Below are 23,584 nucleotides of genomic sequence, written 5' to 3'. Positions count from 1 at the left end.
AGTATTTGTTTCTCTCGCATAATTATTGTTAAACTAATCGGCTCGGATCCTGATTGGACCAAGCCAAATGCTAAAACTAAGCTTAAATGCTTAAAAGCATGCTATAATGAAAGACAAAGATAAAAAGACTAGTTTGCGTCTGACGTCATCTGTCAATCAAACTCCGAGCACGGTTTGTTTACAAGTGTCGTGATGATATGAGTTGCTGAACACGGCGGTAAAACCGGGCGCCTTATTGTTAATTTTGCACCTTTAAACATACAAACCATCTCAAAAGTTAGGTCTTTATACTATGAAACTTTCTTTGGTGAAGGCACCATGTCAACAATGCCTAGAAAAGTTGCTTTTTGCCTTGTAAGAGTACGTAATTTTTCGAATTTTTCGCCATTCACTGCTATTCCTTTTCTCCGATCGGCACCAGTCAGATGAATCGACCTTCCTTATACGCGCTATTAGCCAATCAAGGATCGTAGAGAATTTGATTGACAGTGACGTCAGACGCAAACTAGTCTTTTTATCTTTGTCTTTCATTATAGTATGTGAACCACGAACAGATTGGTGTGGGAGGGAGAGGATGTTGGAGAAAGGTGTAGGCTTCACACCAACGTAGACCTCCATTTTAGCAATTCCAGAAATAAGGCCATAATAAAAGTGTACGTTTTCAATTATTAGTGTCACAGCACACTTTGACGAGGAATGTAGGGCAAACAACAGTGTGTCTCTATTATTTAGGATATTTTCTGCTTCTTAACGTCAATTCCACAGTATAACCTGTACGATCCACCAACGTTCATATTTACACGACAATGTATTTTTGCAACCATGATGGCGCTCGTTATATTTTGTGTTAAAACAGAGCGAGCCAGACGTGATTTAAGAAAATGTTCTTGCTGCTTTACCAGTGTACTTCAGTTATATATATAAATGCGCTTTTATAAATGCGCACGTGACCACCTCTGCGCTGCCATAACAGCTTATAGACAGTAAGTCTCGAAGTGACCTACATAGCGAGTGGTCTTTCTATACATTTGAATGCAAAGGCGGAACAACATGAGACTGCTGTGCAGCAAAACTGTCTATTTTTTCAACTTTGTGATTATATTGTAAACGTTTCCGTCGTTGAATATTTTTTCAAAATACTTTCAAAATTTTTGTTTTTGACAACATCTTATAAATTCGGATTTGCAAAATGTGTAATAATTTTGCAATTCAATTAATACTTAAATTTGGTGATATTTATCTACAGAGTTCATATCCTTTCTGTATAGTGGTCAATGCAGGGGGATGACACTCTTATTCACATTTTCATTTTACAACGCAAACCTATATCGAATCCCGGTGGTTTGTGAATAATGAAATGTCCGCATCCCAGATCAATTAAACCCTGGTATGAATTATTTATTAGCTTTCGCCACGATCCGTTTTGCAATAACATAAAAGCACTTCAAATAACAGCCCGTTGAGTTCAATGAACTACGCCCTGAAACCGATAGTGCCCCGTAAAGAATCTCTAGCTCCCATTGACCTCTATACAGGTCAGTGAGCTCTCCATACACAAATGAACAAGTACAATAGGACAAGGCCAGCACCTATGACCTGCTTAGTGACATGTTATTTTGAAGTCTTCTAAAGCTTAATATCTTGAAGATTAGTATTCGTTTGTACATATGGACTGCGCATTTATGATGCAAAATATTAGTTCTTATATAAAATTACAAAATATTGGTATTATAACACACGGTATAGGTGATATAAAACGACTAATAAAATCATGTCATCATGGCGTCATGTCAAAGGTTCATTATATCCCGTATGTTTGTCTAAATTAATTAATATTTTCAGAACAATTTCTACACCCATTTAATATGTACTCAGGTGGAACCCGACTTTTTTAAATTTTCATTTCTTTTTATGTAACAAATTCAGGTTTTTCCATTGCGCGCGCTGCCGGGCAATACAAATTTAATGCTAACATTGAATAAACGCGGAATTAAGAATATGCGTTTCTAGTATATACAGCGTCTGACTCTACCTGAGGACCTAGCCTGAGTCCCATGGGCTCGAAGAATGGCTCTCCATACACAAATGAACAAATACAATGAAGGGTCGCCATTGCTCTCCATACACAAATGAACAAATACAATGGAGAGTCCGACTGCCATGCAAATGAGCCAAGTGTCCTCTCAAGGTATGCTCTGTGGTCAATGCATGAGGATTTAGTCACGCTTGGTGGTCTTGGTATGTCGTGCCCATGGGTCACGTGCGTATTTAAAAAAGCGCATTTATAGATATAACCGAAGTACACTGTTTACCTTAACTCGGTTAGATGTTTATTCACACCAAGTCCATAACCATGCGATTCCAAGTTTTCCCCAACTCTCGCAGTGTCGCAAGGTTGTTGTGTATTCTCGTAGTCATTCATTACACTCTCTAGAAGAAATAAATATTTCCCGCCACTCTTTCGTACTCGTTGTATACCTTCTCTCGTCGTATTTGCGTACGGTGAGGGGTCCCTATTCTCCATAAATTGAAACATCTTCCGATAGACGGGTAATGTCGATGCCTGTAAAACGAATAAAAATATTTACGATTTTATCTCTTATAAGCTAATTACAGGTTGTCCGTAAAAAGAACTGTATCGTCAGAAACTTAAATGCTTAGGTATTTTAACGCCACACCCAAACATTAACTGGCGTGGTTGAGGAAGGAATCGGCTATCATACATGTATTCAAAATCTTCTTTTGAATGTATGTATAAAGCAATATAAAATTGTACAGGCCAAAAATACTTATCCCAGTGCTTGGCCAAATTGAAATCGGGCTAGAAGGACTCAAATCAGAGCAGAGGCTTTCTGGCTAACTGCAATTGGCTATACTGAGACTTAGCTAAGTAGAATTGTGCTATATCTGCAATATGAAGTTTGATTAGGTGTTGGTGATTATTTTGGTCACTTTCTTTGTTATGATGTACCAAAATAAATCGCCCAAAATTCACTTTCTCCATTATTGTTGTTTTTACGAAAGCAATTTAGATTCCTTGATGCCTTTAAAAATGTTTATTCTCATTATGACTTGCGTAAATATCTCCCTTGAATACTTAATCGATGTACTTCGGTTATATTTATAATGCGCTTTTGTAAATACGCACGTGATCACCGCCGCGCTGCAATAACAACTTGTAGAAAGTGAGTCTCGAAGTGACCTTCTACATAGCGAATGATCTTTCTATACATTTGAATGCAAAGGTGGAACAACATGAGACTACTGTGCAGCAAAAGTGTCTATTTTGTTCAACTTTGTGATTATATTGTAAATGTTTCCGTCGTTGAATAAATTTTCCGTCGTCAAATACTTTCAAAATGTTGTTTTTGATAACATATTACAAATTCGGAATCCCACCATGTGTAATAATTTTGCTATTCAATTAACACTTTAATTGATTGATATTTATCTACAGAGTTCCTATCCCTTTCTTTACAGTGGTCAATGTATGGGGATTTTTTCACGCGTGCTGGTCTTGGTATGTCGTGCCCATGAGTCACGTGCGTATTTTTTTATTTGATAAAAGCTCTTTATAAATATAACCGAAGTACACTGTTAATAATATAAGTAATACGCGATCCACATGCCTTGAATTATGAACAGGATCTTTGACGTATCTCCATCTTAAGTGAAGGTAAGATAGATAAGACCACTTACTGAAAAGAACGTCATTGTTGATCCGCCTTTTCTGACACCATAAGTAAGATCTGTGCGTTCTACAAGATCTTCAGCTGATCCTATAGGAGAATCCATGCGAGCGTTAACTAAAAATGCAGCCAAATTCGCAGTATACGAGGACACTATAATGAGAGTAAATAACCACCAAACACCACCGATAATTCTACCCGATGTTGACCTGTAACAGAAGATTGGTCAGTAAAACAGAGATACACTAATGGAAATTTATATTCAATTGTAAACAAAAACAGTAAAACTCATACATGTATTGTATCTTTGACAAAAAATGCGATACAATACATCAAATCAAGAATCCTCAATACATTTGACAATATGCGTGAATCGTCGGCGCTTTCGGAACTATAATAATGGTCGGACATAAAACGAACTACTTGTCGTCTGACGATCCTGTCAATCAAATTCACGCCCCATGATTGGTTTATAAAAGGCGGTTCATTCATCTGATACCTTCATCGGAGTACCTTACAAGGCAAAGAAACAACTTTTCTAGGCATTGTAGACATGGTGGAATCAGCAAAGGAAGTTTCCTATCATGTGACCTCACCCCGACTTATTCTAAACACAAAAGGCATAGGCGTACCAGCCCGGTGAGGGCAAGGCAACATTTTCAAATCGTCCCGCTAATCCGCAACTAAATTGACTCGCAAAAATATGCAATATTAATGCTGAAATGGGCTAAAAGAGGATAAATATTGTAGCTTCAATAAAAGGAGATTTACATTACAGCTTGAGGTTAATTTTGTTCTAGTATTTGGAGTCCGGGATATCTACAATCCATCCATGTGGTGGAGGATCGTACCAGTTTGATATTCCAGTTGAATCCATACACCCCCTATAGAAGACATGTCCTTAATCTTCCATATGCACAGGAAGTTTCATACATGAATGGGTGATGTCATTTGAAATCTACGCCCCCTGTGCATGCTGTGTGTGTGAGCCCAATAAGCCCATTTTATGAGGATTGCACTCTATATTGGTGACAGATGTGATGGAAATTAGTGAGATTGAAACCATGATGATTAAAGGAAACCCAATTGGGAAATTAATATTACACCCCTGATGATGGAGCATGGTTACTCTGTAATTATTCGGACAAAAACATGAGTGTTTTTGAATAGCCAAGGGGATTACTACACGTAAAATTGATTACTGACCTGCTATAATAAAAATTACTTAGCCGGGATATTTGCCTCAAACTGGAACATAGTTTGTGTCAGTTTTACTAGGACATTTTTAAATTTCAGACAGATTTTAGTACAAAATTAAGGTTTTGTATTTGGTAGACCAGTGCAGCGCAAAGCAGTCATAATTGTTGCAATTTTACTCATTTTGGCCCAAATTTTGGCCCAAATTTTGGCCCAAACCACGATGTCTTTTAGGCTTAAAAAGGACGATGCACATGGCAATAAGTATTTTATTTAGGATTTTTAAGGAGGACGTCTCCCCATGAAAAAAAATAGGGAGCACGTATCCCCCGCCCCCTCTTTCGCCACCTATGATGCACATAACAACATTTGATCAATTTTGTCCCGGTATTTCGAGCCAGGGAGCGTCTTGTACCACTACCAAACACCCCAGGCTCTCCTTTCCTAGAAATGGATGAGAAGCGGACCAACTGTCGGCGTCGCCTGAAAATTTCGACTATACAAGTGGCGTTGTGAGCCAATTTGCGGTTGAATTTTAAACAAATATTATTTACTGAGAGGAAAACTACTAAATACCATTTTTGCATAGGGATTGCGATCTTACTTTGCGGAAGGACTTCATTTCTTGGTTAGTGGACCGGTTGGAACTTTAATGACATAGAAATATTTTAAGCACGGATTTTCAATTCTCACTGCACGGATTTTTAATGTCACTGCACGAACAGGCAGATATGTCCGGAGATTGTTATCTGGTTTATCTATCTATGCATATTATGTTTCCATTGTAATGTCATTTTTTATTGTGCTAGTGTGCGATGCGTGAGTCTTCTTTCCCCTGTCTATCGATATATGGTCAAGTATAAATTTGATCTTGTGCACTAGTTTGTAATGTTCGAATGTTTCTATGCCCCAGTGTATGATGCATAAACCTCTTCCCTTGTTTCATGCAAAAACCCAAACCAATATATAATACTAATTTGTAAATACCTTGGGCATATCTCTACTCCTTGCTGCATAAGGGCACCCAGGGAAAACCAAAAGCTGTTGAATATTCCAAAGTCATTAGTCTTTTGATTGGCTAGTTCGTATTCGTCTCGCTCACTTTCTTTGGCTGAATTAAGTAAAGGTTGATCGTCGTCTAAATGCCATTCTTGTATACTAAATCGACTAACCTGAAAATAAAATTATGAAAGACAATAGACCATTCCTGTAATTTCAACATTCATGCCATTTATGAAGTGAGCATCGATATCACGCCCTTCTTGGCCTCGTTTTTGTTATTTTATAATTACGTGATATACTTCTTGTACTTGCTTTTGTAACCACGTCAACAGCAGGAAAATGTCATTTATAGAAATGGTCTATTACTACTTGAAGTAGTTATGAAGCGTTTACATAAATTAGTATCCACTTCAACATGATTATGAAATGGTGTGGGATTGGAAAAAACATTGTTGTTGTAGCTTTTTGTATTGTTGTCTTATACCTGTCCTGTATTTCGATTTTACATCGACTTACACCACCTGGGCGCAGCCATTTGCAGTTGGTGCCAGGATGTCTGGCTTGTGGCTTGAAGCTCTGCGAGTGGTCTTCCTGTAGTTTTCAATGGCAAGTTAGTAACTGTGGTCATTTTTCTGCTTAGAAAATTGTATTTTTTGCTACTTTATAAAACTCTTTTACAGACAATCCTCTCGATAACTTTTAAAATCTCTCGATAAAGTTTTTTAAAATATTGTTTTGTGCATTGTATGTGAAACTCAGAATCACCCAATGCTCAAAATGTTTGCAGTAAGTTGTTTATCAAAAAGTCATGATTTATTTTCATAAAATATCATTCAAATCATACAGTCATCTGACAATGGGTGGTCTGCTACCCCGGGGTCTGCTAATGGCTGCCTCCATAAGCTGCACTCATATTATCGACTATGTAAAATCGAAATACAGGACTCTGCTGTTAAACAAGTATGCAGGTTTGTACCCAATTTGTTCATAAAGATGAATGTTAAGGTTAGTATCTATTTTAACTGTTGTGATTTGGTAGTTCACAGCATCTTGAGAATTGTAGTGAGCTTTGGCAAAAAGCATTGATCAATTCATAACGAGTGTGTAGAAGAATTCAAATATCATAGATATACTTTTATAGGTCATGTGGTTCTTGAGTTATGCTGTAAAGAGCTGAAACAACAACACTTTTGTAAAACATACATAACTCATTAACAACAATAAATCAAGCAAGTTTTCGAAGTTTATGATTTGTAGAATTAACATGGCACTGTGAACTTTTTTGTATGGCGCTGATGCTTAACACTTTATTGTGAGAGCGCCACCAATATCTTTATATTAAATTTCATGCGCGATTTAAGAGTCTGTTTGTTGTTCGTTTTGTGTGCGTTGCTATAAACGCAATGGACTATTATTTACACTACTGACATACCTGAAACAAAGCCACGCTTACTCCTACCCATGCAAATACGATACTCATCCAAATCTCTTTGGCTAATGGTAGCATAAACGAAAACACACTGGGTTCTTCTACTGCGGATTTCTTCACCATTATACTCACTCCCGTTGTCATGTAAGGCTTAGTAAAGCTTATCACACGTTCTCTTTTAGCATTTATCGTCAGAGGAGCTGCTGCTATATCTGCATTCTTAAAAGAGAAAATATTCTTTAAATAACGTTGAAAATGTTCAAAATTGTAGATGAATGATTGCACTCGCCTGCTAATATAGCTCGGGCACTTATATTACCATATCACCTTGAACATGTGCATCTCTCTGAAGGCATCGTGAATTGTTTAGTTTCATATTGAACGAGCTAAAGATTAACCTTCAGGATTTTTTTTCTGGAAGTCAGTTTTTCCGAAGTAAAAGGTTCATTATGTGCAGTTACGCTCCTCAAAAGAATTAAAGGAGCGGTTGAATATAATCAGCATTTTTGAAAACATTGGATATGATGATAATATTATTGATGCTTGTGCTTGATCTTTCGTTACATCACTTGTTCCCTAGGCTGCAGTCAAAATCACTCATTACAAATATCCGCCATCACTCACATCGTGAGGGGAGGGAGCCAAATCATTTAATTCTTTTGAAGAGTGTATTTAACATGCATTACTGTCATATAAATGAAAATACAACGTCATAGACACCATTCACTAGGAGACAATAATCCGTGATCGCTTGAAAAATTCGTGAAAATCGGTAATCCAACACAGATATTTCGCGGACCTTTCAACCAGTCGCAGATTTTTCACAGAAAAATGTCTCCAAGTGATACAAATCAAAACACCAATTGACACATGGTACCTACCCCATAAACTAGCTCACCAATCATTCCTTGCCACCGACCATTTTGATCATGGCCCCCGTATTTGTTGTCTGAAACGATTTGAATATCATATTCGAAATCACTAAAGTCTTTAGTCTGTTTTATTTCATTTAGCATGTCCATGATGAACCCTTCGTATCTTTTATTTCCCGTAAAATTACCACCTGTTCTGAGCATTACAAATGGTGATTCCTGTGAAAAGAAAACATGTACAATGTACAAGTAAATACTAGTCGATTACCCGGCTTTTGCGATTTGATATCGAAAAGAGTACGGCCTGCTACACGCTTATGTCAGAAATTAAGATTGCGTTGTTTATGAAAAGTAGTTTACAATTTAAAGCAATTTCCGGTTAAAAGCACACTATTTTCTTGTAAGCAATTTGGTTTAACAGGTTTAAACAGAGAAGTATAAGATCCGTTAACTATTTAAAAGTTAAAGCCTTTAAGGTAGCATGCAGAATCACTCAAAGTAGGAAATTTTAGACATTGTTTTTGCATTCTATCTTTAAAAGTAATAATGATAAGTACATAAAAATATACATTTTTGAATTTTTTTCTTCGCTTTCAAAATATAGGTCAAAAAGGATCAAAATATGTCTTTTTTTTCAATTTTGACTAAAATGTTGGATATTTAGTCTTTAGAACACAAATAGTCCATTTACGTTATTTTGGATATTTGGGGTAAGTTGTTATAACGGACCCATAAACTTGGCATGGAAAATAAATGTTGGCGTTTTTCTTCTCAAAAACTGCTCATTTTTACTTTTAAAGATACAATATAAAACAAAACAAAACAAAACAAAATAATGTCTAAAACTTCTCACTTTGAGTGATCTTGCCTGCCCCCTTAAGCAAGTGGGTTTGTTACGGAAAAATCCAATTATCTGATACTGTCGATAAAGTAACAGTCTAAATTTTGAGAAAGCCTGCAATCCTAAGAAAGGAATAGTACTTTACTTGCAATCATTTATGTGCCAAACTTATGAAGTTTGTACACTATAGGGTCGATCATCTTTAAGGTTTTTTGTTTGTTTTGCAAACATTGAAACAAAAATATACCTAAATGCCCCTTTGCGGGCACGTACGTAAAGGTTGATCGTGTAGCGTACATCCTCCTGAAAGTTCATTCAAATAGGTAGGTTTTGAGTCATTCAAGTTAAACCAAACTCGAGATTCGTGCATGGACTTCTTTGAAAATTGAAGGATATTTATGGGTTCATTTGCTACATTTAGCGGCCCGCGAAGAAATTGAGTTGTGACCCTTTTTACCCAAGTTGAGTAAATAATCTTAAGAGTTTAGGTCCTGGAGCAAACGATAATGATTGGACTATTATCAATAAAATGTGGATCTTAAGATTACTTTTTGTAGTGACAAAATGATACTCCAACAGAAGTTGTCTTTAAATGCCCAGAAATATTAAATTTTGGAATGGGAACATGGCGCACTTACCAGAATTGATGTTATAACCCATGTACGACGTAATGATGGGGAAGGGTCTGGTTCGCCTTCATCAGAAATCACTGGTTCCATTATGATCCGATTGGGTCTGCTAGAGTACCACGATCCGACCTATTATGTAGCAAAATATGATCGATTTTTGTAATGATAAATTGATGAACTTCATAAACGTTGAAGTACAAGCAAACCCATTTCTCAAATTTCTATAGAAACGTCATGACAAATGTGCTGAAATTTGCTTGTTGAAGAAGCTTCACAACAGTAACACACAAACCAACGTGTAAAAACAATGGTATTGTCTGCATTTTTAGTCTAGATAGAAATATCTCCGACTTTTGCATCAGCAGCATTTTTAGTAGGTTATAAATTTCGACTTCTCTTTTAAACACATCTGTTGCATACTAATATTCAATTCATTTTTTTTTTTCGGGCAATTACTTTACCTTATTTAACCTAACGTATCCGTCAGTATCTGCTCGTAAACCAAGTACTTCCAATGAATAATTAGTTCTTTCACCTTTTTCGTCAAACATTATTCGACCTGTTAGTCCAGTCATGTTAACCTGCAAAAGTAGATTTTAAAAAATAAAGCTCAAATAATCACCAGGGCAGTTAAGATAGCTGACGCGGTAAGACTATAATCAAAGCCATAATGTACAATCTTATAGATGGAATTGGTTTCTTTCAAACCTACACCTAAATGGAATAGAACAAATTTGCTATGTTTGTAGGTCAACAGAGCATTTTTGACACACAATGTTAAACAACTAAAATAGCCTGCGGGGTTTCTTTCACTTTGCGTTGTTACTTCTGCTTAAAAGGGGCAGAAATTCTGAGAGAGAAACAAGTTCTCGTCTGATGTCTCTGTCAATCAAACTCAGCGCAGCCTGTGATTGGTTGAAATGGCGTACCTAGGACCCACCCTGTATCTCTCTTGTTATGATGCCGTAACTAATCACGTACCGCGCTGTGTTTGATTGACTATTATTTCTCTCTTTTATGTTGTGCATATTAAATGATATGACTAAGCACTATGCCTGTCCAGTGAACATTAAACAAGCTTGAATTTACAAGGAATTTACTTCAGAAATTGTTCCAGTTTACCCATTAGAGCTAACCCTAACCATTAAAAAAAATCGGACCGATGGTGGGTTCGGACTGACGGTATTTCGGACTGACGGGGAGACCCACTCCAGTCAGCATGTACTTAATACATTGGCGAATGGAAACGAGATACATGACAGGTAAAGGGTGTTCCAACATTTTCACACATGATTGAATGTTTACATCATCTTCCTTGAGCTCATTTTAAATACTTAAATCTATGCTAGTAATATGGGTAATATTAATTATTTTGATTTGATTTTGGGATATGTGCTATCGCGTGTTCACTTGACAAGCTTGGTATTTTTTCTGAGCTGATCGTATTTTCATTGCAAATAAGCAAGCATTTATAGCGAATTTAACTCTCAATTCAGTTTAAAGTACTTCGATTAACCACTTAACTGCTTAACATTGGAACTAGGTTAGAGCTTGTGAAGATGAATATTTTGAATATCCAAATGTCTTATTTCATGGAGATATTGGGAGTATAATCTTTCATGATAATTATTGTGTAATAGACCGTTCCATGTAATTACCATACTTTGTTTTGGATATCCCCAGCACACAGCACATATTATGGAGTCATATGGTTCCTATTAGTAGGTATGTCACAGTGGCTGCACAATAATTCTGCCACACTGTGCATGCAAGCATAACAGTGAATTAAAAAGCGCGCGCATCAAAGTCGGCTGATTTTTGGAAAACATCAATGTCAAAAATGAATTTCCTTAGTATGTTCCATTTATCCCAATTGTTTGAATTTTTAATATATGGTAAGTGAAACCTTTCTGAAGCTACCATTGAATCCGACAAAATTAAATTTTGCTTTGTTCAAGAATTACTGCCTGTTTTATGGATTTTTTGACGATCGCTCATAAATCATTAAATATAGGCCTATTGAAATAGTCTGACCTACCACCAGTTAGCTAAAATACTAATCTTTCTTAGCATGTAAATTATTTCCGTCGACATTGAATGAAGCACTTGAGGAAAACTAGTTAAAACATTATATTGTCAACGATATTCCATAGGGAGTAGTTTTCAAAACCACAATAGCTTTAAAGCTATTGTGTGTGTCCAAGGCCATACTAGTTTTGTATACGCGCTAGAGTGCAATGGTGATTCCTTTTACCATTTGCCCTCCCACGTTAATCCAGATAACAAAATGTTAATTTAAAGTCTCATTGCAAATGAATTTTATTTTTACTTTTCGGATTTGGCTTTGAATAATGGTGACACATACCATGTTGACAGTAAAAAAGAATATTCTATTCCAGACACCATCAAAATGTCAAACTTTGTATTTTTTTGTATTATTTTTAAGTAATTAACTGCAGTTTCTTTATTCAACATCGTAACAGGTTCATACTTGACAAATTTATGTTGAATGAATAGACTTTCATTAAATATTTAAAAAAACACCAAAATTACTCATGCCTAATTTACATAATAATATCATGAATACATAATTAGCTGTAATTAACTAATTTGCATAATTAATTACTTTTTGTGTATTTTTTGTTATCAATTGAAAGAACTTTGTGTACATATGTGTGCAAAAAACCGCACCCTGATATCATGTACGGTTTGCTATTGGCATCAATTTTGCATATTAATTAGCCTGACTTGGTCATTTTTTCAGCTTTAATTTGTCTGCAGATTGGCCGAAATTGCTAAAATAGTACATTTGGTTAATTTATTATAATTATTCAATGATAGATTTTTTTAATTTGTTTTCTTTAACGAAGTCAGGAAAGATAGGCATTTAAGGGATCTAAAATGAGCGTTTATTGCGTTTCGACAGTACTTTTTGTGGGACATGAGAGCACCTCAGACCTATCAAATTGCATTCTGAATACGAAGCAGGTCTTTCTGATATCAAGTAATTTTCATTTTTTGAAAATCACAATATAATACAAATTTTATGACAAATTATAAAAATTTGATATTTTTCAAATTCTCGAAGTAAATTATATAAATCTAATGACATATTCTTAAAGTGTATGTAGCAGGAGGAAAAGCCGACGGTCAATTGAAAATTTTGACCTTTCATATTGAAGATATGGATTTTTTCCCAAAAGACCTAATTTTTTTTTGGTGTTTTGGGAAAAAAAATCCATATCTTCAATACGAAAGGTCAAAATTTTCAATTGATCGTCGGCTTTTCACCCCACCTACATACACTTTAAGTATAAATCATCAGATTTATAAAGTTTACTTCAAGTACTGTTAAATATCAAAATATCAATTTTTAATGATTTGCCATAAAATGTGTATTAAATTGCGAATTTCAAAAATCAAAATTATTTGATATCAGAATGACATTCTTCGTATTCAGAATGCAATTCGATATGTCTGATGTGCTCTAATGTCCCACAATAAATACTGTCCAAACGTTCATACCCCATCCCTTAACCTGCGATACTTAAATTAACGCTGCTTTTCAAGCAAGCGTCCAAATAAACCGTCAAAATCTCGGAATGTGCCAATTTTGTCATTACAGCCATTTTGTGGCAGGTTTTTATTCCATTTACGAGCATCTTTAAATTGACACTACATCACAATGCATTGACCGATTTCAATTTCGTTTTTTGATTTTTGATGCTTTAATAAAGCCCATTCATGTAGACACATTAAATAACGTGTTTCTGCTGCGCTTATTTTTGAGGTGATATGCCTACAATTAGTGTTAGGGGACAGTCAAGCGCAAGTAACTATGTTTTTATTATGCCGATAACTAGCTCGCTGATTGTGTCCCGTTACTTAAACAATACAAGTGTACAATGGATTGGTAAAAATGTAAAAAGTCCGTGTAAACAAAGAATGTGTAAGAACAGATCTTGTATAAGAAGGAAAAGAAGATAGTAGAAGATAGTAGTAAGATTTAATAAGATTTAGTGAGGTTTAATTACTTGATACTAAGATCACCGTTTAAACGGGTATTAAACAGGTGCTTCTCGATCCTTTTTTATTTTTGATCATTACCCTTTTTATATAATCCAAAATTCGACGTCCATATCTGTAAGGCCTTAATTCCGGGTCCATACACGTCCTTGTCTTCTTGTCGATTGGTGGGACGAATTTGTCTAGTCTCATCATATTTAGCGCTTGTAGTGAAACTGCCATCATATCTAGAGTCATAGCTGGTGCGCTCTGAAAATAGGTGAACAATTTAATGGCCGTGAAAACTCATACATATCCAGCCCAATCCCTCCAATAAAGTGCTAATATTAAGCATTGTACAGCATATCTTAAAGTGCTAATATGAAACATATTTTAGTTCAGTTACATATATTTAGAACTATCTATCTAAATTTATGAATGTGCGACTTATTCTATTAAATATATCCCCTTCCGGTTCTGCCCTTTTTACGACTTTATAATGTACTTGACGAATTTATAACCTTAACCCGGTTAAGGTAGCCATCCACATATACTTCTTTGGCAATCTAATCATATTGCATTAACAGTTTTTGTTGTATTCAATACTATTACGAAATCAGCTACATAATAACAACAGAGGACTATTCCAATGCCTTGATGATCTAAACTTATTTTATGAATAAATTTTCTATTCAATGTTGAATAAGCTACATATGATAACAACAGAGGAATCTCTAGCTATGTGTACTAAAGTGCTTAATATTAGAACTTTTCTTTCTAAACAAGTTGTTAGAAATTGAGAGAGTAAAATTAATATGTCGCTGGTATTACGTGGTTGTTACTTTCTCAAATACTATTAACTCGTGTATAATTAGCTTACATTTTGTATAATATAATCGTTTTTATGCATTATTTGTAAAAGCGGAATGAGGTTCCCGCCTGTGCGCACTGAGATGTATGTCTTTTATAAATATTTTGGATGAGTGAAGACAACCTGTATTTTTAACAACTTAATATCCACACAACATACCCGATACAGATCTTCTACCTCTGCGTATGTATCATTTGTTATTGCAGAGCGCCATCCTGCGATGAAATCCACATATGGGTCGCCATCTTTATCAACCAGACGAAAGCCACTGATGTTTAAACCCCACAGTGGGTCTGCTATTTCCATTTCTCCTATGTCCTGTGGTTAAAGTCAAAAACTACGTTATTTTAAAAGAATTGAAATATATTTTCAGGGCTCTGACTGTACTTGACTTGGCTGGTCGTTTGCTAGTCACATGGAAAATATATAGTGCCGACATTTCATTTTTTGTTTTAAAAGAATGTTTTTTATTTTATTTAACTCAAGCATTGTCGTTTGTCTTACCTAAACGTATAGTTGTTGTTCTTTCATGTGAGAAGGTATAATGTGTTTATATGCATTTTCATATTTAAATATCAATTGAAAATTAGTATGTGGCAGTCTCTACATAGTTGATTTGTTGATGGCAGGCAAATAACAAGATACATGTTTCGTGGGTGACCGGCTGATAAAGAGCACTGGGATATTGGTACAAGCGTATATTTTAAGTCACATTGTCCATATTGTTGGTGCATGTCTTTTCCTGATAATAGATACTATAAAATAAACTATTGGGCCAATATGGGATAGTATGAGGACGGTCATATTAGAAATAATTCTACCCCTTTGTATTATCATTCAATTTGTCCTAAGTATGATTTACGTGCGTACTATCTACATAGAAAGCAGGACGGTGACTGAACGACCACTTCAGTCTAGTCCGTTGTGCTGCTTAACCGGGGACATTAAGAAATGAGTAGTGTGCATTATCATGTCCAGAGGCATTATTCCAGGGAATCATGTCTAACGTATGTTAACGGATATGTAATATGCAAGAGGAGTTTGAGTGTATGAATAGTTTGACTGCACTAGCATATAGCATTAACGTACAATTTGAACAAATACCTTTATATATTTTCTATTATTAAAAATAAGATACCAGTAGTTATGGTAGTAGTGCAAAATAACTGAATAGCTCTTAAAGCAAAACGATTAAACGATTCATTTGAGAAAGAAAAATAAGTGATATTGTGAAACAAGTATGCAAAGGGGTTGAGTGCAGGAATAGTTTTAGTACACTAGCTTATAATCAGTATCGTATAATTTGTACAAATACCTTTATACGTAATATTGTTACATGCCTGTGGGCAAATATCCTACGTCATAGAAAAAACACAAAAGATGCACAAAAGGGTCTCTACCAGAAGCCATACCACCAATACAGATTATATAGATTTCATTGATATGCAATCAATTACTGTACAATCAACGTATACAAAGAAGTCTAGTATTAGGCATAGACGCAATCATTAATGCGGAAAATATAAAACAATGTCGCCAGTCGTGCACTTTTTGAGATATTAATACAGCACCGAAGACTACATCATTTCCGAACGTAGCCACAAACCCTATATCCAGAGGTAAATTTTGATGCTGTTACAATGAATTTATATCATAAAAACACCCACCGAGAGAATTCTGTTGCCAGAAATTTTAAAAGGAGCATGGCCAGATATCGGGGTTAATTTCACGGAAAGCTTAAGACGCATAGTAAACGCCAAAATGCAGTTACAATTTATAATATTCGTAAATCCCCAAAACGAATTGTAACGTAGGTTGCGGAAAAGAGTTGTATTATCAATAGCAAAGCATGTGCCCAACGATTTGTCTTTGGCATGTAGCTTTCTTGAAATATCACCAAAAATATCAAATTTTGGAAAAATGCCCCAAAATTTAAAACAAACATGAACATTCCAAAATAAATACAAATTCGCACTCGGTGGCCCGGTCATTACCTGGCGCTGTGATTTGGGGTAGCTCATTGCTTCCCCTTTCCAGATACCTCTCCTTTAAGTTTGCCCCTGCTTAATTGTTTTCACAATATCACTTTTTGTTCTTCGAAATGAAGCGTTTTTTCAATCTTTTTTGTTTAAAGCTATTCAGTTAATCATTTTGTTCAGTTGTTTCCTGTTGTGGATGTTGTTTTTCTTTTTTACAGATGATCTCATTTTAAAGTTGTTAAAATGGTTTTACCAAAAACTAAAACCCAAATATATACAGTTAATGTAAAAGCAGTCGAAAAATAGCCTTTAAAGTTTCAACCACCTTGGAATAGGCAAGATACGTATGTATTGGTCGCGTTATAAATTCAACCTGAAAGCCCTCTATAAGAGGCACCGTCTTCTAGTGGGCTCCACAGAATCGGCAGCGTATAGCCTTATTCACATGCATTACAAAACATTGTGCTGAGATAATATAGAACGCACGAACTTGCTTTCTTATTCGATCAAGCACGTGCATCTCACACGATTGAATACACGTGTGAAGTAGAATCAAAATTACAATTCAACTCAACACCTACTATGACATGGTTTGTAATTATGACGAGCAATATTTTATCCATCAATTCAAAGGGTGATGCAAGTAGTACCTTTGCACAATACCACGATGCCCGTTCCTTTAATCATGTTAATGTTGACATAATATTACCCAAATTACACCTCAACTTTGAAATGCCATGTCACCTCATTTTATGGGCAGCCTGTGATAGCGTATACAAAGCTATTCCCACCGCACCGTCATTGATAGTTAACAGAGCAAGGCCTTAATTATAGAGAATTTTGTTACATGACAAGTTTTCAATGCTTGAACTGAAGATAAGAAAATATATTCTTTACACACACACAACGACAATAAAAGGTTAAATTTAAATCTTATATTGAAAATTGCTCTCATGAAGGTTAAATATCGATAGCTTTTTTGTTTAAATAAATAATACGAACTTAAGTTCCGCCAATTTCAAGCGCATAATGAAGTTACAACAGCGAGTTTACATGCATGCTCTTTCCCGTGGTTAACTAGCCCTTTAAAGTAAATCTTAATTGCTTTCTTACCAAATCCATAAATATATAATGATATGATGCGGTAACCATTTGAAGTTCTGTTGCCTGTAAGTATGAGCACAAAGGAAAATATATATAAGTCATTATACATGACTCGACTAATATGGGATGATCTAATGTCTTACCGTTCACCTAAACGGCAAAGCAAAAAGTAATATCATTATATAGAACATAATACATCTAACTTATTCTGTGTACACTTTACGTTAAGAATCACGTCAAGCTTTCCCTTAATGTCATATTTGAGATTCTGATGCAAAGATGAATAAATGATGACAAGGAGAAGCGAGTGAAGAGCTCTAGACTGTATAAGGCATTCATGACCCGATGACAGCAGTATACTTGATGTCATCTATTCGATATACCAGATGGTGAATAGCTTGCAGTGATTTCTTTAAATTTTTAAACACAACTTCAAAGTTTCATATAAAAGAGCGTATGATAGTTAAGGATTACGAAAATCCCTGTATACTATATATAGTTACTACTCATAAAACGTCATTTGGTGGCCCATTATTATTTGATTTTTTGATGTATTGGTGACCCACTATTATTTGATGTTTTTATATATTGGTTGAGAGTATACATTTATAGTGAAATAGATAAGGAATAGGTATATTTCCGTTTGATACTATGACATGTATGTTGTGATATATTTCACCCCAATGAATGCCAATCAAACTTGAGGCTGGTGAGGTTGTTTCAATTTACAGCCTCATTCCTACACCAGCGCAATTTGTCTTGCCACATGTAAATTTCATAATTTTTAAAAGCCGATTCTGGACCTTAGTTACCAAAAGCCCACGGTTTTCATCATCTTGACTAATACCTTAACATTGAACTGATGAAAAAGAAAACAAAAACAAAAACAAAAAACTTTTATGGATGAAAATTTATTTGTTGAATGAATCTGACAGTTGACAAAGATATGATCACCTCAAATAAATGTAATGAATTATGTTGTAAAATAACAAAAAAAGCAAAGAAAGCTCAAACCCCACATACACACCGGCTAGTCAAAATTATTGCAACATCGCTGAAAAAAAAGAATAATTCGGCAAACTGCAAACTTTCATAACCACTTGCCCGATACTTTACAGAAACAACTAACCCATTTGGCGACCATTCTAATGGCATCTGGACATTTTATGGACTAACGGTTCACCGTCTCTGTGTTAAAACGGATACCCATTATTCCGCTATTGCAAACACTGGAACATGCGCATGATGTCACTACATTAATTAGCCCCATCGTAATTATTTGCAAAGGACATTACCACCTGATACATAATATGAAATCGACATCATTGGATAAATGTTCATACCTTACAATTTGTCGAATTCGTCTTTTTTCAGCGATACTTTGATACTTTCGGCAAGTATGTGGATATTTTAGCAATTTATTGTTTACATACTTGACATTTAATATGAAATATCATTTCGCAAAATTCCAAGACTGCATCTAGTCTGGAAGGGGTTTGCATAATCCACACGGGCTAAATATTAATTGGGATGTGTCGGGAGATGGGGTAAAATAATTGTTTGAAAATGTGCTTTCCATAAGTTTACATTATGGTACTCACATTGTACCAAATTTGCCAAAATGCTGGATTTTGGGAGGCTGAATTAGCTCTGAGAGGGACACAATTTCGGACTTTATGCAACATTGTTCTGTTATTATCAAATTTAGGCCCTATAGGGGTTTGAAGGGGTTCTTAAACTTCGTCAGCAATTAGCATTCATCATCACAACTGAAATCCACTTGCAATGTACCAATTTTTTGGACATGGGAGGAGCTTAAAAATAGGGCTCTTAAATGTGGTACATACTCAGGAAGTTTGAATGGCCCCTGGTGTCAAATGTTATAAACTTACGGTAAAAAAACAACTGCGCGGATTCCTGGTTGTCCAATGAACTCACACGGTTTCTTTGTGTGCAGTAAGTTTAAAACATTTGGCCCAGGGTAACATTCAAACCTTACGAGTGCGTACCACTTTTAAGAGCCATATTTTTTAAAGCTTCTCCCACTTTCAAAACTGGAGATTACAAGTGCAATTCAGTTCTGACAACACTTATTGGTTTTTAGGTTCAGTAAATATCGCCTCAACCCTCAATAAATTTGACAATATCAGAATAATATTGGTCAAATTCAGAAATTTTACACTCACAAAAATCAAATTTGCGTGCGTTTGGCCCATTTTCCCTAAAATTTCAAACATATGAAATTTGGACTTTTATTAACTAGAGGATTAGGATTTAACCGTATTTCATTTGACAAAATAGGATAAAAGGGCTTAACGGGGGGCGCATGCGCAGTGACCGTTAAGACCTGATTAACACGTAGACAAGCATAAACATGTACACTCGTGTGTGTGTGGCACATGTGTTTTGGAGTTCCGACCGTTTGGTTCGCTAACGACTTTTCATTTTAATGTTATTTAATCCCAAACAATTACTGCTGTATTATTGTTGAATAAGGAGTAGATGCTGTACTCGATTGATACATGTTGACATGAACAAAATTCTTTTGAAATCATTTTAAAATTCATTTGTTAAACGCAAATAATAGCAGAAATAAGAGCAATTTTAGTGGACAAGTTTGTTGCTTTGCGTGTAAAGATACTGTTCTCAATTACAAAGGTGGGAAATTAAGGTAAAGAAAATAATACGAAAATAAGTAATGAACACAATATTCCTTTAAGGTTAGCAACAATTTTAAACTGTTGCGATTTGGTAGTTCACAGCATCTTCCTGTGGTTCTTGAGTTATGTTGTAAAGAGGGTTGAAACAACAACACATTTGTAAAACGTACATAACTCATTCACAACAATAAATCAAGCATATTATCAAAGTATATGATTTGTAGAATGAGCTTTTGCAAGACATCAAAGTGTTATTTTTTAATAATATATTGATTTAGATAATGAAAATCGATTTTTTTTGGCTGCGCTTCGACCAACAATGTCTACCCTTAAGGAGCCGCTGCCTGTTAATTAATGATTTGTCAGGTTACACTATGTAACACATGGGTCTTATTACAATCTTCAAGAGGCTCAACAGGTCTGATAGTTCGTGACATATGTATCAAAATATCATTAAACAATCCTTGACCTTCACATACAAGGCAACGGTAATTTTTTGATCTTGAGTCAGAAATTTAACCTGACTTTTAAAGATTATCAATGCATAATTTCTTTTACCAAGTGACCATTGTAGTTAAATGGTAATCCCTGTCTGACAAGGAGGCTCTATTCCCCTGATGGGACATTAATCCCATCTATATTGTTACCGTCAATACCGTTATATAAGCAAAGAATACTTTGATATAAGCGTGTGCAATCTATAAATAGATCATTGGGCCAATATGGGATAGCAAGAGGACGGTCATATTAGGAAATTATACCTCTTTGTATTATTCATCCTGTTTGTTCTAAGTATGATTTACGTGTATATTGTGTAAAGGAACAAGCAGGACGGTGACTGAACGGCCATTTTAGTCTAGTCCGTTGTGCTGCTTAACCGGGGACATTAAGCAATGAGTAGTGTGCATTATCATGTCCAGAGGCATTATTCCAGGGAATCATGTCTAACGTATGTTAACGGATATGCAATATGCAAGAGGAGTTTGAGTGCAGGAATATTCAGGGACGGTTGTCGACCTAGAGGGTATGCGGCTGGTAACAAGGAAATACTATGATGCGTAATTTTGTTCTGCACTCACCATGCTATCGTATATATATATATATATATATGGTCGACAGTTGGGTAAACAAAGTTTGGCACAGCGCCTGATAATAATGTAAAATACATTAAATTACACGACGTTTCGGGTCTAACCCTTTTACAAGTGTGAGCAAATGCAATGATACCTTACAGAAGCAAGCAAAAAATGTGTGAGGCCATGAACAAAGGGAAGAAAATAACCCATTGGTAATGACCAAACACTTACATAATGAGATAAAGAAAGAACTTCGACCTCTATATATATATATATATATATAGCATTCACGTATAGTTTCGAACAAATACGTTAATAAATAAGTTCATGTTAATGTTGATTTACTGAGGGCACACAAATTATGGAAACTGAGTCATTAGAGCATGCTCTATTGTTTTTTATTGCTGCTATTGTATGTCACGGGTTCTTTTATACCTGCAATGAAACCTTTAAAGATCATAAGGTAAAAATCATGTTTTTGCCACACACACACACTTTGAAGAGTGACAAAATGGATATTATTTTATTTTGGAGAAAAATATTTCCTATGGTGTTTACACTATGCAAGGATGTTTGGTTTGTGCAATTTTAAAGTGTCACTTTTAAGTTTTAGCAAATGTAATTTTTCACATTTGGGCCACGCTTTGTGTTTGCAGCTGATTTTCACTCGTCAGTCAGTATCAATATACAATTCTGTGTCCTTGAGTTAAAAACATTTATACACAACTTGTGTCCTGAGGAGGCCCTACATACATATTATAAAACCTATTTTGAAACTTTTTTCCTTTAGTACCCTACAGATCTCGTACTTGACTGGGGCCGGCTGTACACTAGAGTATATAAGTTAGGTTGTTATTATTCTCTTTGCATCAGAATGACCTCAAAATATTTCCAAACAATATCCTAAAAGTGACTCACAGACTACCATACCTTCCAATAATTATAAGTAAGTTTTATGAGTTCAAAATACAGTCTCAGGTGTGGCAAAAAACCCCACTTTTTTAACGGATCGACTTGCAACTCTCGGAGAATTAATTTTTATTAGGGTACATACACTGCGAAAAGATTGGGATTGAGCAAAACTTTGCCCAACTTTTCATCAATCGTGTATTTTCCAACATTGGGCTTTGATCAATGTCATAAATTCCGATTCGCATTTGTTGAATGTTATTTAAACAACAAATTAATAAAAAGACGTCGCCAAACAATTTTGTGCAGTGTACTGTGCTGAAATATTAGCAATATTATTTGCTATTACTTCCTGTATAACTCTATCTAGAGAAATCAGTGAAAATTAGATTCAGATAACATCATAGCCAATATCTTGATGTATCCAATTTGTCCCTTATAATTTGGCTGATCCAATTTATGGGGGGGGGGGGGGATGTCTGTAGGGTAGTGTTTGTGGAGGGCTGATAGTTTGGATGTGGGTGTATGTAAGATGTGGAGATGTAATTGGTGTGAGCTGTATGAGTGTGGGTGTGAGATTTTGTCTCAGCAAGTGCAATTAATTCCTTTGAGCAATTTTATTGTGATTTTATGTATATTTTATGTGTTTTAATGTCTTTTAAAGTAAACAATGGGAATGTAATGTTTCATTTAATTTGGCCAACAGGGCACGAATTTGAAATAAATTTAATCTGAATCTGAAACTGAATCTAAATATTAAGCACTTTGGATAGTTTGTTTGCACCGTACAAAACACCACCAGGTAGTAAATAGGCTAAACTTGGTTTCAATTCTTGTTCGCTACAGATAGCATGTAGGTAAATATCTATGGTATTAGAGTTGCTAAATTAAGGGGTATTATAGTATTATGGATAATTTTCCCAGTTATACTTTGTCAATTGCCATAGTTTTGGTATTTTTGCATAGATATGAATTGCAAAAAATAAATGAGATGATTTTAGCGCAGCTCTGACTTGACCAGGGTTTAAAGGGTCATATTTTTTGCAGTAATTTTCAAGGCCATGTGACCTTTTGACCTATGGTCAAGACATAGGGTATATTGCTGATCCATTAATTATCCTTTTCTGGTGCATTGTGGGATAGAAAAGGGAGCAAATTAGCGATCGATTTGCCCCCTTTTCTATCCCACAATGCACCAGAAAAGGATAATCAATGGATCAGCAATATACCCTATGGCTAGCCGAAAGTCATATATCATTTATTTTTGCTAATGCCGCAGTTCATATCGATGCAACAAGACCATAATGCTACCCCTACCTTA

The 23,584-nt window shown here is 35.3% G+C and overlaps 1 protein-coding gene across 1 annotated transcript in view; it reads right to left on the bottom strand.

Annotated features, from left to right (window-relative positions):
• The window catches only part of LOC140160965 (glutamate receptor 1-like), a 91,016-nt gene that overhangs the window by 14,615 nt on the left and 52,817 nt on the right, over window positions 1-23,584 (bottom strand). The window contains exons 5-14 of the mRNA XM_072184319.1: window positions 17,628-17,681; window positions 14,695-14,853; window positions 13,767-13,934; window positions 10,121-10,240; window positions 9,669-9,788; window positions 8,199-8,408; window positions 7,321-7,536; window positions 5,874-6,058; window positions 3,700-3,898; window positions 2,313-2,563 (exon numbers count right to left, since the gene is read on the bottom strand). Of these exons, the coding sequence (XP_072040420.1) occupies window positions 2,313-2,563; window positions 3,700-3,898; window positions 5,874-6,058; window positions 7,321-7,536; window positions 8,199-8,408; window positions 9,669-9,788; window positions 10,121-10,240; window positions 13,767-13,934; window positions 14,695-14,853; window positions 17,628-17,681 (1,682 nt within the window). The remainder of the gene's footprint in view (window positions 1-2,312; window positions 2,564-3,699; window positions 3,899-5,873; window positions 6,059-7,320; window positions 7,537-8,198; window positions 8,409-9,668; window positions 9,789-10,120; window positions 10,241-13,766; window positions 13,935-14,694; window positions 14,854-17,627; window positions 17,682-23,584) is intronic.

This window comes from Amphiura filiformis, chromosome 9 (assembly GCF_039555335.1).
Source record: "Amphiura filiformis chromosome 9, Afil_fr2py, whole genome shotgun sequence".
Classification (NCBI taxonomy): Eukaryota; Metazoa; Echinodermata; class Ophiuroidea; order Amphilepidida; family Amphiuridae; genus Amphiura; species Amphiura filiformis.
This window is presented reverse-complemented; position numbering and strand designations above follow the sequence as displayed.